The sequence below is a fragment of the Aureobasidium melanogenum genome (assembly GCF_000721775.1).
Source record: "Aureobasidium melanogenum CBS 110374 unplaced genomic scaffold scaffold_5, whole genome shotgun sequence".
NCBI lineage: Eukaryota > Fungi > Ascomycota > Dothideomycetes > Dothideales > Saccotheciaceae > Aureobasidium > Aureobasidium melanogenum.
In genome coordinates, this window is record NW_024470057.1 from 1,085,127 (window position 1) to 1,100,017 (window position 14,891).

Consider the following 14,891-nt stretch of genomic DNA (forward strand, 5'->3'; position numbering starts at 1 on the left):
GTGCGGGCCGAGCCTCAGCGTTAGCCATAATCCCAGACTGGAATGAGCATGGCCAAGCCCGTGAGGCCGTAGACCGCATTACCAGCCAGTACCAGCAGGTCGGCTCTGTATCGCCTGAGATGCTCCACGACTTCCAGCAACACGTTGTGCCGCTTTCTCCTAGTCTTTCCAAGGCTGAAGCCAACGATGCAGACTCTGTGGGATTTCTTCTGGACAGCATACTGCGGGAACAGGCTAGCTCTCCTCAGCCAAGAAAGTCAGTGACCGACTACTTGTCCCCCAATTCATACAATCCTTCTGATCGCACAAACATGGAGACACCAGAAGAGGAGATTCGTGGCACGGCAATCGTTTACAGCACCACCTATAGACGGTCTGCCGCGAGTCTTCCCAGAGCTTCTCAGGATGCTCTCAACGACACGTCTTACTTGCAGTCTTTCTCACCTTCTAGCATCATGGTCAACACTCCTGCATCTCAATATGATCTCGGTACGCCCGCTTCCGAATATGTGGGCACTACCACCCCAGCTCTGCCCGACACTACATCTGGAGCAGCCAATGAGGACGATGACGACTATCGCCCTCCCCCTCCTCCCAAGGACTATGGCTACTCACCTCGATCAAGTACTGGCCAGCTGTCGATTGGTTCACTAAATCAGGCGTTGCCTTCATCTCGCAGCAGCAGATCTTCAGACAGACTTCGGCTTCCAGAGATACCAATGGGCACCGGACTTGGACTTACCATGTCCAATTCTTCTGTGGACACCGCAAGACCCCAGCCTCCGTTGCCGGAACATGCACCTCCTCCACCTCCACACGCAAGTGCACAAGATTTGCCGTTTGAGGTCATCCTCACAGACGCTTCTCCCGGACCTACCTTTACAAGTCATCCGGCCAGCCCAGTCTCGGTGCGATCGAGGGCACAAGACGAACGCCACAGGAACTTCTCGACACCTACACGTCCGTCGATGGAATCCATGAAACCGGAGATGGTGCCCTTACCTCCTTCACAATCGATGTCCTCGTTCCAATCATCCTCTGTTCGGCCGTCGGTCGACTATGGCCCACCTCCATCAACAATGCCCCCATCTCCTAACCCCGAGACTGAACGCCTAACAAAGCGTAGGCACATTGTTCAGGAGGTCATAGACACCGAGTACTCCCACCATCAAGACATGAAGATCATCGAGGACATTTACAAGGCGACTGTCGGCGAGATCATATCTGTAGAGGATAGAAAGACCCTTTTCGGCAACGTCGATCAAGTCGAGAAGTTCTCGCTCGAGTTCTACGATGCACTGCGCAAGGCTGCCGCACCTATCTATGTTCCTCCCAAGTCTTCACGCTGGCAACCCAAGAGGGGCAGCTTTTCGACTTCGAACAGCGATGGCAATTCATCAAGTGTGGTCATAGATGATGACAAAGATCGAATGACCACAATTGGTGCCGTCTTTGCCAAGCACATGGCTCGCATGGAGCACGTCTATGAGGTCTATCTGAAAAATCACGAGAACGCCAACAATTGTTTGAAGAGAATCCAAACAGAGCCTCTTGTTACCTCTTGGCTTACGGAGTGTCAAAAGATGGCCAGCGACATCACTGGTGCCTGGAATCTGGACTCGTTGTTGGTGAAGCCCACGCAACGCATTCTCAAATACGGTCTTCTGCTTGGAGATTTGGTCGGACGCACCCCCGAGAACCACCCCGACCGAAAGGCGTTGGATCACTCACTCGAGGGCATTCTTGCAGTTTGCAAGAGAATCAACGAATCCAAAAAGCGTTCGGAATATGTGCAAGAAGTGCACAGGAAACGTGCCAAATCCAATGCTCGCAGTGCTCTGGCCGTCTTCCTCGCAAAGAAGGATACTGTCAAGGACCGTGTCGGCGCAGAGGAAGCTCACAAGGACCCTGAGTTCGACCAGGCAGTTCAAGCACTCAACGGGCACTATCTCAAGCTGCAAATTTGCATGCGAGATATTCAGCACACTTTAGAAGAGCTTGAAAAGCCTGTCGCTCACTTCATGAGATTTGCTGACGCATTGCAAAAGTACGTCGAATGCGACACAAACAACTGTCCAGAGATCGAGAGCAAGTTCCGCAAATTTATCCTTGCCATCAACGAACTCTGCACCGTTGCACTGCCAGACCACAAAGCCCGCGTGCAAACACATGTCGTCAACCCAATGCTCGAGTGTCTCAAGCTCTATGCTGGCCCTCAACACTTGATAGCCAAGCGCAAGAAGCGCGTCGCAGATTACGCCCGCCTTCAGGCGATGCAGCAAAAAGGTCAGAAGCCTGATGCCAAAACCGCCGAAGCCGCAGAAGTCTACGAAGCGCTCAACGAACAACTCAAGCTCGACTTGCCCCGACTTTACACGTTGCAGTCGGAGCTGGTGAGAGCATGTCTAAACACTCATGTCTACCTCCAGTCTCAATGGTGGTGGTTGTGGAAGGAGAAGCTCGCACCTGTTGTTGACTTTGCCTATGCTCGTTATGCTGACATCGAGCCGGAATTCGCTGGAGAGTATGAGTTTGTTCACTCGCAGGTATTGTCGCTTGGTGTCTGTAATGGTGCATTGCTTGCCGACACTTTCAACTTCCTGTCACCACAGACCACCCTGGTTGGCGATGAGACCGTCTCCTCTCAAGCTTCCACAAGACGTCCTTCGATTCTGCCAAACGGTCATAGAACCATGTCTATCGGCAGCGAAAATCAGCCACTATTCACTCCTAGTGACTTCAACAAGTCTTTCAATTCAGCAATGGCATCTCCAGTACTGCCTGACTCAGGTCAGCCCGGCTATTACGGTAGGATGCGATCCAGCTCGTCCCTGTCTACTCGTGGTCGCACTCCTAGTGTGGGTGCGAGCCAGAACAACAGTCTTCCCCCGTCTCGTATGCCGAGCGTCGTACCCAAAGCTTCGTTCTCAGCCAGCAGACCTTCAACTGCCCAGCGTCCTGCAGATTTGAAGAGCATGTCTTCGCGCATGAGCTTCGACACGGCAAAGCGTAGCCCTAGTGTACGACCTGGTTCCGCGGTGAGCTCGCAAACTCAGCAACAAGAACCGCGCTTTTCTGGAATGTTCAACTCGGCTATGCCTATGTCTGATGCTCCTGTTAGTCCTGGTCCAATGTCGCCGCAGCATGCACCAATGGATACTCCTGTGATGTTCGTGGCTGCTAGTCTTTTTGAGTTCAACATTGATCGAGCCAGACGCGAAGCAGGTTACCCATACTTGACCTACGTTGAAGGCGAAGTGTTTGACGTTGTCGCACAAAAGGGCGAACTTTGGCTTGCAAAGAACCAGGATGATCCCACCAATTCACTTGGATGGATTTGGGAACAGCACTTTGTTATCCTCTCACAAGAATCTTAGGTAGATTCTGCCAGAAGGCCAACCTGGATACCTAATTGGATGTATGAGCAGGTGCATGCACGAGGAAAGCGCATCGTCTGGTCGTCGAGAGGCCAGCGTAAGGACTGCTTCCAGCCTGATTTTTTCTGCGATCACCAACCGCCTAAGAGATCATCACCAGTCAAGCCCAAGCCCGGATACATTGGACGTCCTGATCCCTACCGTTGTCTGAAGGATACTCATGCATATTACTGAGGTCGTATCAGCCTTTTGACTCGCTGGGTTGAACTCGCCCTTTCTGCATATTTCTCTTCACCATTGTTACCATAAACCATACTGGACCGGCTCCGTTTTTCACGTTCGATTCTCGTTTATCATATTTTCTGAGGAGTTTTCTTGCTACCCTTTTTGGTGTAGCAGATGTTTACATGAGCGATTGGTAGTCATCCATTTCATTGAGAAGCGGCGTTGTTGTTCTTGACGAACATGTCATTTCATTGGCGAGGCGTTTTTCGTATTTCCCTTTCTCGAGATGGTCTCTCTTGATGGCATTTCACTGTAACAACCTTTTTTCTTTCTCTGCCGTTTGGGCAATTTTCCTTCTTCTTGCCCTTACCTTTTTATATGACGGCCAGACGCTTTTTCTGTTCTTTCTTTCAGCATCAAAGTCCTTTAACGTTATAGCCAAACAGTTTTTTGTATCATACAGGCAAAATCAATACAGTGATGAATCGATGACATTACAAAGTCAACTCTTGAGATGATCATTGTGCTTTTGACGCTTGTTGTTGCTGTAGATCTAGAGAAAGAGCTTTCGATGCAGCAACGCTTCCCTAGCGCCGCGGTGCACACAATAGGAAGGTGACATGTTTGTGCTAAATTGCGGCGGACAGGGCTGTATGCGGCAAGTGTAGGCGAGAAGAAGCAACCTCATCCCCTCGATCTGTGGACTTTTAGAGGCAGCAACATTTCTGCCTTTCGTGACTCACTCACTTTTCTTACTCTTCTGTGAGCTGCAAGCCAGTATATATTAGACTTGCATTGTTCTAGAAGGATAATCATTGATCACCATTTTGATTCTTCAATATCTGGCCCTCCATCGGATGTCAAAGCTGCATTGAACGCAGACCTAAGCTCCCAGAAACAACCAGAGATTATTCAGAAAACAAGTTTTCGATTCTGAAGCCTACCTAGGCCTTGCGAAAGTTGTCATCAACGATAAACGATACCGGAAAGAGAAGGAGCAAAACCAGCATCACACTCAGCAAGCATGCCCATTCAGGTTCGCCAGGTGCGACCATCGGATCTGCCAGCCCGCGAACGCGTCTTCAGTGGCGCCTTCTCTTCTGGCCTGAGGCCTCACATTTTTCCCAATGGCATGTCCGAGGCAGACCTTATCCACAGCTTCAGCGAAAACCTCAATGGTCTCAAGACCAAGATGAGCACTTCGGACTCTGAAGCTGGCCAGCGTGCTTTTGTGGCCTATGACACAGACACCCCTGCCGACCCTTCTGATCTTGTGTTTCCAGAGGCATGGGAACACAAAGCAGAGGCTGAGCTGAGCGAGGAAGAGAAGAAGAATGCAAAGAAGGTGGTGGGTGTTGCGATCTGGGTGTTACAGCCTTCTGCACGTACGCAAGAGCAAATCGACAAGGAAGCCGCCAAGGAAGAACCTCATGCCCATGCTCCCGGTGCTAACGGCGCTTTACTGGATGCTATGGATGCGGCCATGACGGCCAGTAAGAAGAAGTGGATTGGCTTGGAGCCATATCTGTATCTCAGGGTTCTCGCTATCGATCCTGCCTATCAACGTAGGGGCGTTGGATCTTTGCTCTTGGATGAAGGATTGGCGATCGCGGATCGTTGTGGTATACAGGCTTATCTGGAAGCTACCAAGGTGGGCAGACCTTTGTACGCCAGGTATGGGTTTGAGGATAAAGAATACATGGATTTTGATGTTGTCAAGTATGCACCAGCGGCGAAGGATGACCCTCCGCATGAATTTATGGTTATGGTCCGACCTGCCGGAGCAAAGAAGGTTGGTGGAAAGGCTTGAAACAATGGTGTTAAATAGCCGATGAAAGATTAGAGCCATTGAGACATTATGCCAATACTATACAATAGACTGTTTACAAATGGACAGAAGATTATGTACGTTTTGCAACTGAGACCGCCGCAATTGAAGAATGGACAAACGACATGTTGATCCATCAACTTCTGTAGAAGGACCTGTTTCTTGTTGCGCCTTCTCATCTTAAGCATTCACATGCAGACAACACCAGAAAAATCCGGAAGCCACAACCCTCTTTCACAACTTCTGTGCTCGACCAACACACAGTTCTCGAAGACACTTCGAACGGTCTTCTCTTTCCTCATCTTCCTCACCAACCTCTTACTCCAAGCGACCCAAACCATCTAATCTCAGATCCCTGAACTCATCATACTATCAACACTACCCATCTGACAACCGCCGTGCCACCAGACCACATCAGAATGACTGCTCCGCTATCCCAAAGCTCCAAAAACGACATCACCGCCGAGAGAATCGCATGCCACCTCAATTCTGAACCCAACCTCCCAGGCGCCGAAGATCTTGACGTGGATTTGATGACCAAGTGGATCATCGCCCTCAAGCCCGGTCTCCGTTCCAAGGAAATCAAGCGTCTTGCTCCCAAAGTTCTTGACGAACTGCGTGCTATGGAGTAAGTTTATACCAAGTTTTGCACCGAACATGTGCTGAACAATATCTGTAGTGGACTCACTGCCGAAGATGCTGCTAGACACCAGCAACGCCACACCATCAAGCGTGATGAACCTGTCCTGGTGTATACCTGGGGCAGCGGTGGTGCCCAGGAGGTCAAGCTCGAAACAAGCCCTGGTTCTAAGAAGACTTCCGATCACCAGCGCAGTGCCTGTGAGGTAGTTGGCAAGAAGAGAATCGCCAAGCAAGACGAAAAAGAAGCGCTCGAGGACATGGAAGACGATGAGAAGGCTGGCGGCGTCAAGCTCAACGATATGTCGAACGAAGCAGATGGAGAGCAGGCTACGGTCGATGCAGCAGCTGCAAAGAAGAAGGCAGCCAAGAAGGCAGCCAAGAAGGCCAGAAAACTTGCACGCAATCTTGAGAATGCAAAGCCGCCTATGGGCAAGAAGGAGGAGGACAGCGAGGATGACGGAAATGACTCTGATTGGACTCAGACCAGCTGGGCTCCTTCTTGGGCTTCGGACTCGGAGAGAGACGAGAAGTGAGATGGTTGATTGACGCCCTTCGGTTCATATCATCTGAGCTCATCTTTGCCAAAGGATGACGTTTTGTTGACAGGCTTGCTGCAGCTCTCCTACTTACAGCTCAGTCATTGGCTCTTTCCTATAGAGTAGATTGATTTCCTGTCGTTGAGATTGCCTAAGTTTCTCTCTATCTTTCCATGCATGTGATATCCTAAAAGACAACTTTTGTGTAAGTGACCTCCACCTAGCCCCACTACGAACGGGAGCAAGTGCTCACCCTACGCCAAAGAGCATACGAGATTACAGGGATCGTTGCAGATTCTTGATATTTGTGTCGTGGGTATCTTTTTGTGAAGTGTGAGCAAGGATAAAAATAATAACTCATCAGCTCGAATGGCCTTCTTTCGAAGCATAAATTCCAGACCTGAACCTCCTCTTCTGTGCCATGCTTGAAAGTGTAATGTGCTTCCCTTCGTTACCATTTTGATTGCAGCAAAGAACGCCGATAACTCCAGTTTGTCATGCTCAGAGCGCAGACTTCAGCGCTAATTCCTCAGATTCCCTCTTTTGTTCGGCTTTGATGTTGCAGCCCCATCTTTCGATGCGATTTCAAAGTCCATCGCGACCTTGACCAGCAATCTTCTTGAGCTCCCACTCCTTTGTGAACTCCTGGTCCAATCTCTGCAGCTCTTGAATCAGATCTCCACAAGCTCTGATGACGGCGTCCTTGGGAGTGAGGGATCCATCGGTCTGGACACGCAGTTCAAAGGTTGCGAACAGAGGGTGAGGGACTTTGTAGGCGGAGAACAAGATGTTTGGTGACTTTGCAAGTTTGGCGCGGAGAAGGTTGGCGAGGGTGTGGTCTTCCTTGTTGAAGGTAAAGACGGCTGCATCGGGGACACCTGTAACAGCAGATTGTCAGAGATGGACGAAGGGCTAGTGTAGGAAAGTGGTTGCTTACGGGTTTCGGGAGCCCAGGTTACTTTCTTCTCGCCGTCGCCGAGGAGGAAGAGCTCGAATCTTGGAGGAACATCGTTAGCGACATCGCCGCGTTCTGGCTTGTGGACGTAAAGAGTGGTGACGGGGGTGCCCATGAAATGATAATCGTCGGGAGCCATCTTGGAGTGGATGTGAAGTGCAGTGGAGTATGACAAAATGAGTTGTGTGTGCAGAGCAACCAAGGATCTTGATTGCGAAATGATGGATGGTGGTTGCGATTGTGACAGAGGAGAGATTGTGAAGGAGCCATTTTATGGGAATGCGACCAGGGAGTGAGAAGTGAAGGCAAGAAACGAACGAGTCGCGCGTGACAAGTTTTCCGACGAGAAACAGCGTAGTTCGTTCAATCAAGGAAGGAGCGAGTAACAGGAAAGAGCAGCGCATACCTGTCTGGTGCGTTCATGTTTGCAGTAACACAGGGAAGCTGCTATCGGGAGGGATATGTCGACTCTTCGAGAAGAGGTCCTTTGTCGCGTATTGGGATAAGTATGCCCACTATTAAGTATGCAAACGCGTAAGAGACTGGCGGATGGTGGCAGTAGTCGTTGGTATGGAATACTTTGTGTTACTTGACATCTCTCAGTCGCAACCAAGTGAAGCTCGGCGCCGACAATCGCGAAAGATACTGCCGGGCGGTCTTCGGTAGGGGCGGTTGTGCCCTATCAGTGCCTTCCCGCTCGCCGACATCATTAGGACTTTTGCGGAGAAGCAGCGACATTCCCGAGGCACGGTTGAGAGGCAGGTAGACTTGAGAACAACAGAAGACAGAAGGCAAGTAAGGTGTCTGTGTTCTACTCATATCCAGACACCGTACCGTATCTTGAAATTGCCACTATGGCGTCCTCTCTGACTGCCGCATATCCATGGACCACCTCTCCACTCATCAGCTGCGCTCCGATGCGCCTGATAGCCAATGCATCTCTTGCAACCGCAGTTTCTATAGCTGGCGGTCTCGGCTTCATAGGTGCAGGCAGTGACATCAGCACCCTATCCTCCGAACTCTCCAAGAGTCGTGACATTCTAAACAAAGCCAAAGTGTCTACAAACACCGGTGTTCTACCTGTAGGCGTTGGCTTCCTCATCTGGGGCGCTCCACTGGCAGACACCTTGGCCATCCTCAGTAAACCTGAGAACATTCCTGCTGCAGTATGGCTCTTTGCTCCAAGACATCCAAACCAACTTAAAGACTGGGCAGACGGTGTACGCAAGGCTTCGAGCAACAAGACAAAGATCTGGATTCAAGTGACCAGCGTCCGTGAAGCTCTGGAAGCTACCAAGTTCGCAAGCCCTGATGTCTTGGTGGTTCAAGGTACTGACGCTGGAGGCCATGGCGCAGCTCAAGGTGCCGGCATTATTTCCCTGGTACCTGAGACCATCGATGCTGTGACAGACTACTGCAATTCCTCTTCATCTACACCATTGCCGTTTTTCGTGGCGGCCGGCGGGATCAGCGAAGGAAGAGGTGCAGCAGCCGCGATCTGTCTGGGTGCCCAAGGTATCTGTTTGGGAACCCGATATCTTGCGGCGAATGAGGCGACCATTGCCTCCGGATACCGAGATGCCGTGCTTCGTGCTTCTGATGGAGGAAGCACTACAATCCGCTCATCAGTTTATGACCAGCTCCGCGGTACCACAGAATGGCCCACTGGCTACGGAGGCCGCGGCGTGTTGAACGCTAGTTATAGAGACCACGAGGCCGGCTTGAGCTTCGAAGATAACAAAAAGCTGTATGACGAGGCAGTGGCATCAGGAGACAAAGGTTGGGAGGGCGATAAGGCAAGGTTGACCACTTATGCAGGCACAGGAATTGGTCTTGTCAAGTCAGTCATGAGCGCGGAGGCCATCACACGAGAGGTGCGGAATGATGCTTCTAAGATTTTGTCAGGTGCTCCAGTATCTAGACTATGATAGAGCATCATGCACTGCCATGCAGCTTGTCGGAGACATTGGAGAGATGGATGTTAGTGTATGCTTTGACTTCACGACGTGCAAGCAGAAACTCTACCATCGCACATGCATTGAGACCTTCAAGATCCAAACTTGGAAGCTTGATCTGTTGACTCTATTCTGACTACATGCATGCATGTGACTGCGTAGCTATATATCACTTTTGCAATTTCACAATTCATATTGGCCGGTGACATGAAGCTCTTGAGGGAACAATAATGTCCTTATTCGTCTTTGCAGACAGAAAGGAATTATGTACAGTCTTTTCCTTCTCCAGGAATCTCGCACCTTTCCATTACAAGTTACCCGCAATTGGACACAAAAACAGCCAGGGAGATCCGCAACTCTTCGGATCCCCACCCACACAACAACCGTTTATGAGTAACAACAAAGCAAAAAGAACAAGCGACGATACCGCAGTAGTGCTGATGATGATGATAAGTTAGTGATGATGATGAGCAACAAAGGAAAGACCGAGTAATGATAGGGTTGTTGATCTACCTTTGGCCACGTCCAGCCACTTCTTGCGAAGTGGTCGTGGAGCAGGGTCAGAGGAGAAAAAAGAATAAACATGAAAAGAAAAAGAGACAACAGCAACACAAACAAAACATCGAAAAACACCCCAAATACCCTTTTGCCATTTCATAAAACACATTACCATAGGGAAAGAACCAGCCTCCTCTTTCGTGTGAAAAGTCTTCGTCTCTTGTGGAGAGCATCAGCGCACTATCGCTTGTTGCCAGTGAGATCGGGAGTCGAATTATGAGGAGAAATCTTGCCAGCTTCGCGGATGGCGACAATGACTTGTTCTTCCTCGAAATCAAGCGGGCGAGCACCCCAGCCAATTAGAGATAGTAGTTCCTCTCTGGGTCCATATAGTCTGCTCTCAAGCAGTGCTAGCACGCCAACAGCCGCACGGATGAACGTCTTGTCACCTTCAAAGACGGCAATATCCCACAGACGACTGCAAGAATCGGGACTGAGGATCTGCGTGCCTAGCGTAGCGAGGAAGGGGTGCAGCCATTCTTCAGGGCCCTTGAAGCCAATCTCGGGGCTTGTAAGGTGTTCATGCAAGCGGGGCATCTTGTACTTGAGCGTAGAAAGTACAGTGGAGTAGACGCGCGAGACGGTTGCTTGATCATTGATCAGGAAAGCAAGAGCCAGTGGTCGGTTCAGCATGTTTGCAAGAGCAATGAATGCAGCTGATGCACTCATGTTTAGCACAAGAAGGCCTGCAATCGTATGAACACCGTAAACATAGCCCACATCACTACGGTAGGCAGAATAGGCAAGAAGCACATCTTCCAGGGTGGAGTGAAGTGGTGCACCAGGACCGAAGATACCGAGTTCAGGGAAGACGGTTGGGACATCGCGTGCGATTGCAGCCAACCAAGCTGCATCGGCGTGCTTAGAGCGCTCTTCTTCTGGGAGCTTGTTGACCGAAGACTGTAGAGTGCGGGCGCGCTTGAGAGCGTTGGCATATGAGGTCTCGGTAAGCGATAGCTCGTTACCAATAGCCTTGCTCCAGACAGTGCCTCTGTCTCTAGGGGTGACACCACGCCACCAAAGCTCGCGAGTTCTTGGTTCTTTGACCACATCATCCCAATTGGGAATAACGTGTTGTTCCCAAATTCGTGCAATGTTCGATTCGACGTGTCTGCGTTGTTGCTGTTTTTCGGCTTCTCTAGCAACACGCTTCTTCTCGGCGGCCTCGGCTGCAGCCATCATCCTCTCCCACTCCTTCATATGCTTCTTCTCCTCTTTTTTGCTTTTGGGTGGAAGCCACGATGGACGTGTCCTGGTGAGTACAGCCTCTTTCTCCTTGCTGATTGGCAGCGGGTCAATCATAACGTTTCCTTTTTGCAGCGGTGGCAATTCCATAACGCTTGTCTTCGTTCTCAGCTTCATCGATGGGCGCGGAGGGCTTCCATTGGTGCTGTTGCGGGTGGAACGACGTCTTTCTTGCGATACGCGCTCGGCATGCTCTTCCAAAGCAGCGGCAACTTCTCGTGCTTCCTCGCTTAGGTCTTCGTTCCAAGTTCTGCCACGTTGGAGTCTGGGCGAGGCGGGATCTGGAGGGAATGCGGCAATGGTTGCGCTGTGGGGCATAGGTGGCCGTGTGGCAGAACGAGGAGCTTCTTCTTTCGCTGATCCGTTGCTGTGTACCGGCTTGAGTTCTGGGGTTATCTTGGTAGAAACGGTTCTGGTAGGACTCGAGGGAGTCGATTGCATGGGAGGGCGTGGGGAGATGGGAACATTCCAGATGACGGCATCTTCGGGCACTTCCTCGTCGGAATCGTGATATTCGGCTTCGAGCTCTTTTACTGATTTTCTTGGTCTCAAAGGCGGCCTAGGAGCCAGTGTCTTGGGTGCTACGGATGTGGGAGAACGGCCCCCGTCGCTAAGAGCCTGGCTGGTGGGAGAGACTGACCTCGAGGTACGAGTCCTTGCTCCCATGACGAGCGATGGCGTGGAGGGACTAGTAAAGCCTCGACGGATGGGACGAGCATTAAGATTGGCAGCACTGACATGCGACTTCAGACTAGGATAGCGAGGGCGGTGGGTGTTGGTGGCATCGCGCAAGACTTCAGGAACCGAAGGACTGCGTCCATTTTTTGGAGCGGCGGACACGGTTCGACGTTGAGGGGGAGGAGCACACGTGTTTGAGAGCTTCCTTGGGGTGATTCGAATATGCAGGTCATCGGCCTCGTCTCTGCCAGAGTCGGCCAGAGCGATGTCTTCGAAATGCGACAGGTTGTCGTGACTCGGCTGACTGGTCAGGCAGGTAGAACGGAACGAACCCGACGACTTTGAGGATTTTGAGCCAGTCAAATCTGGTGGGGAGCCGGGGCTGGGATCTCGCTCGGTGTTGATGGTGGTGGTGGTGGTTGCAATTGAGGTGGTATTTACATGGGTCGTCATTGTCTTGTTGTCGCTGGCGCAAGGGTGAAACGAATGGACGCAAGGCCGGGGCGTTGCTATTGTTGATGGAATCTGGGTATGCTTCAAGAAAGCCCAATAATCATGCTGGGGCTCTGCAATGGGCAGATGGAAATGATGCAGAGAATTCACTGTCAAAGATCTGGGTGATGAAGGAAAAGCTGAAGAATGGTGGTGACGATAGTGCGGGTTGTTGAAAAGAAAGACGTCTGGTCCAGAGGCTTCGTCGACTGCCTCCAGACGGCGGCATGGATCATCAACAGTCAAAGCGCTAGCCATCCTTAGGTGAGGGCTCGGCCGTTTGGTTCCTGGCGCCAAAAAGGAGCGGATCTTTTTATGAATCTTGTGCCGAGACCGCTGCACACCTGATATTGATGAATCTCCTTAGATGAATAACGGTCACTGCTTGTTGTGGGTTGCTACAACTATAGCTCTTCTGTCAGGGGAAGAGGGGAACCACGTCTTTTGACTGTTCGAATCTGAAACTGTTAACCTTTATTGCCTCTGTCACGAAATCCGGGTTCAAGCATCGTGCATGCTGCCAACAATCCTGGCATGGGTGGCATGAATCCCGCTGTCACGTCTATGATGCGAAGCGCCCTCCACCACCAAAGCCAAGTTTCCCGCCATTTTTTTTTTTATCAAGGAAACTTGCACCCGCAAAAAAAGGTAACCACCGTACCCACCGTTTGTTTGATCGTGTGCTATCGCGATCGCGCGACCCGTCTTTCGAAACGCGGGGCTTGGTGTCTTTGACTCCATGCAACCAGGTGCAGTCTTCTTCCCCTGCGCTGTCTTCACACCATGCACAGTCTGCTCATCTGGTCCTCGGCCTCATCCTTGCAAAGTAGGAGTCCGTACTCCGAGGCAAGTGCGCGTGGTTGGTGACATTGTATCTAAAAATGCGCTTTCTCAAGCGCCTGTCTTTCATGAGCCATCAAAGCCAATCCCGCTTCCGCCATCTCCCGCTGTAGCCAAGACAGCAAGCCACAAAAGCCAGTCTGACGTCTTGCAAATGTCTTTTGGAACGAGTGACAAGCCAGCCTGTTTGGTCGTGGTTCAAATCATCAGCACATCAAGATTTTCAAGAAATCACAAGCCTGAGCGATCAGTGGGGTGGCCCTCTTCCCGCGGCGGGATTGAACGAAGATAGAGGAGGAAAGAGCAACGAAGATGGTGTCCAAGCTCACACTGGGCCCTATCGGACTCTCTCCTCCATCATTCACCGTGATCGCCGTTGCAAAGAAAAACTGGATAACTTACCAACGAATTTGTGTCTTACTCAAAGCGCAAGCATACTCAACGTCGCTATTCTTCTTCTCTCGCTTGCGTTTCATGAGACCATAGCTAACATGTATCAAGTCGTCGATGGTTTCTGCGGTGCGGCTCGAATCAGTAATGTGTTATTGAGTCAAGGCATAATAAGATCAACGATGCCATGGTTGGACGTGCCGATCAACGCTTAGTTTTCGAAGATCTCTCGGCGGTCAACAACCGCGAAAAGATAGCCATGGACAAAATGTGATGTTTGGCTCAGACACAATGTCAACAACAGACTTACTGATTATCAGAGCAGTGGATGGCTTCTTCGTCTGAGAGAGACATCGGATGTAATTAAAACACCGTTCCGCCGTATCTGCAAACATGCGGGATACATTGGCAACCACGGTACTGATGTGATTGTGCCGAGTGCACAAATGCATGGTCTGCATATGCAGTTTCAGCATGCTATCACACGAACGTCAGTCCCCAACGTCTCTTCCGCTGCCGCCCTGTGCAACATGTGACATGTGCACTGCGAAACTCACCTAAAGGTCTTGCGGTAAAAGTTTTGTCCTGGACATCTTGAAAAGTCAACTGTCGTGGCTGCCGCCGTGTCTATGAGCTCGTTAGTATCAGATTAGTGCCTCATGCTGTACAAGCGCCTACTGTTTTGCTGTCGTCGAGTCTCGTCTCTGGTGATATTGAGGTTGACCGTGTTAATAGCATTACCGCAGTATGGGAAGTTGGTAGCTGCAGGTAGCCTGGACACAACTTTTCCATCGACCTGTACGTCGAAATTGACCTTCGACTTGTCCTCCTTTACCTTGAGTCCATACTCTGGAATTCCGCGATGCATGACCTGAACGAAGCGAGTTGCAGTGTCGCGATTAGTGGTGATAAGCAAGAAGTCATCAATCAACCTCAAGAGCAGACTTTCGCCATCTTGCAAGAAGGCCAACACTCTCTGTTCCAATTCGGCGTAGAAGAAGTTGCACAACAGACTCGACACGATCGAGCCTTGTGGTATACCAGTAGTCTGTCGGTAAAACTTCTTACCAATCTGGACGACATTGCGTTCAATGTGTTCTCTGAGCAACGCAAGGATACCAGCACGGCTCCTGTGTGTCTTGCCTTCGAGATCCACAAAGACAGTTCCCA

At 50.7% G+C, this 14,891-nt stretch overlaps 6 protein-coding genes across 6 annotated transcripts; 4 read left to right on the plus strand and 2 right to left on the minus strand.

Moving 5' to 3' along the window:
* Positions 1 to 2,183: 2,183 nt before the first annotated feature.
* On the plus strand, positions 2,184 to 3,377 carry M437DRAFT_43251 (uncharacterized protein; the record flags this gene model as incomplete). Its single annotated transcript, XM_041020713.1, has 1 exon — positions 2,184 to 3,377. One exon carries the CDS (start codon positions 2,184 to 2,186, stop codon positions 3,375 to 3,377), a length of 1,194 nt encoding a protein of 397 aa, XP_040881969.1.
* Positions 3,378 to 4,626: 1,249 nt separating this feature from the next.
* Positions 4,627 to 5,412, plus strand: M437DRAFT_73858 (acyl-CoA N-acyltransferase; the record flags this gene model as incomplete). Its single annotated transcript, XM_041026116.1, has 1 exon — positions 4,627 to 5,412. The coding sequence occupies one exon, from the start codon at positions 4,627 to 4,629 to the stop codon at positions 5,410 to 5,412; it is 786 nt and encodes a 261-aa protein (XP_040881970.1).
* A 437-nt stretch (positions 5,413 to 5,849) lies between these two features.
* Positions 5,850 to 6,605, plus strand: M437DRAFT_82934 (uncharacterized protein; the record flags this gene model as incomplete). The annotated part of the gene is made up of 2 exons (XM_041027842.1): positions 5,850 to 6,058; positions 6,110 to 6,605. 2 exons carry the CDS (start codon positions 5,850 to 5,852, stop codon positions 6,603 to 6,605), a joined length of 705 nt encoding a protein of 234 aa, XP_040881971.1.
* A 588-nt stretch (positions 6,606 to 7,193) lies between these two features.
* On the minus strand, positions 7,194 to 7,678 carry M437DRAFT_43715 (RBP11-like subunits of RNA polymerase; the record flags this gene model as incomplete). Its single annotated transcript, XM_041020793.1, has 2 exons — positions 7,194 to 7,486; positions 7,546 to 7,678. 2 exons carry the CDS (start codon positions 7,676 to 7,678, stop codon positions 7,194 to 7,196), a joined length of 426 nt encoding a protein of 141 aa, XP_040881972.1.
* Positions 7,679 to 8,417: 739 nt separating this feature from the next.
* On the plus strand, positions 8,418 to 9,491 carry M437DRAFT_82936 (inosine monophosphate dehydrogenase; the record flags this gene model as incomplete). The annotated part of the gene is made up of 1 exon (XM_041027843.1): positions 8,418 to 9,491. One exon carries the CDS (start codon positions 8,418 to 8,420, stop codon positions 9,489 to 9,491), a length of 1,074 nt encoding a protein of 357 aa, XP_040881973.1.
* A 765-nt stretch (positions 9,492 to 10,256) lies between these two features.
* M437DRAFT_73861 (uncharacterized protein) lies at positions 10,257 to 11,987 on the minus strand (the record flags this gene model as incomplete). The annotated part of the gene is made up of 1 exon (XM_041026117.1): positions 10,257 to 11,987. One exon carries the CDS (start codon positions 11,985 to 11,987, stop codon positions 10,257 to 10,259), a length of 1,731 nt encoding a protein of 576 aa, XP_040881974.1.
* Positions 11,988 to 14,891: the final 2,904 nt, after the last annotated feature.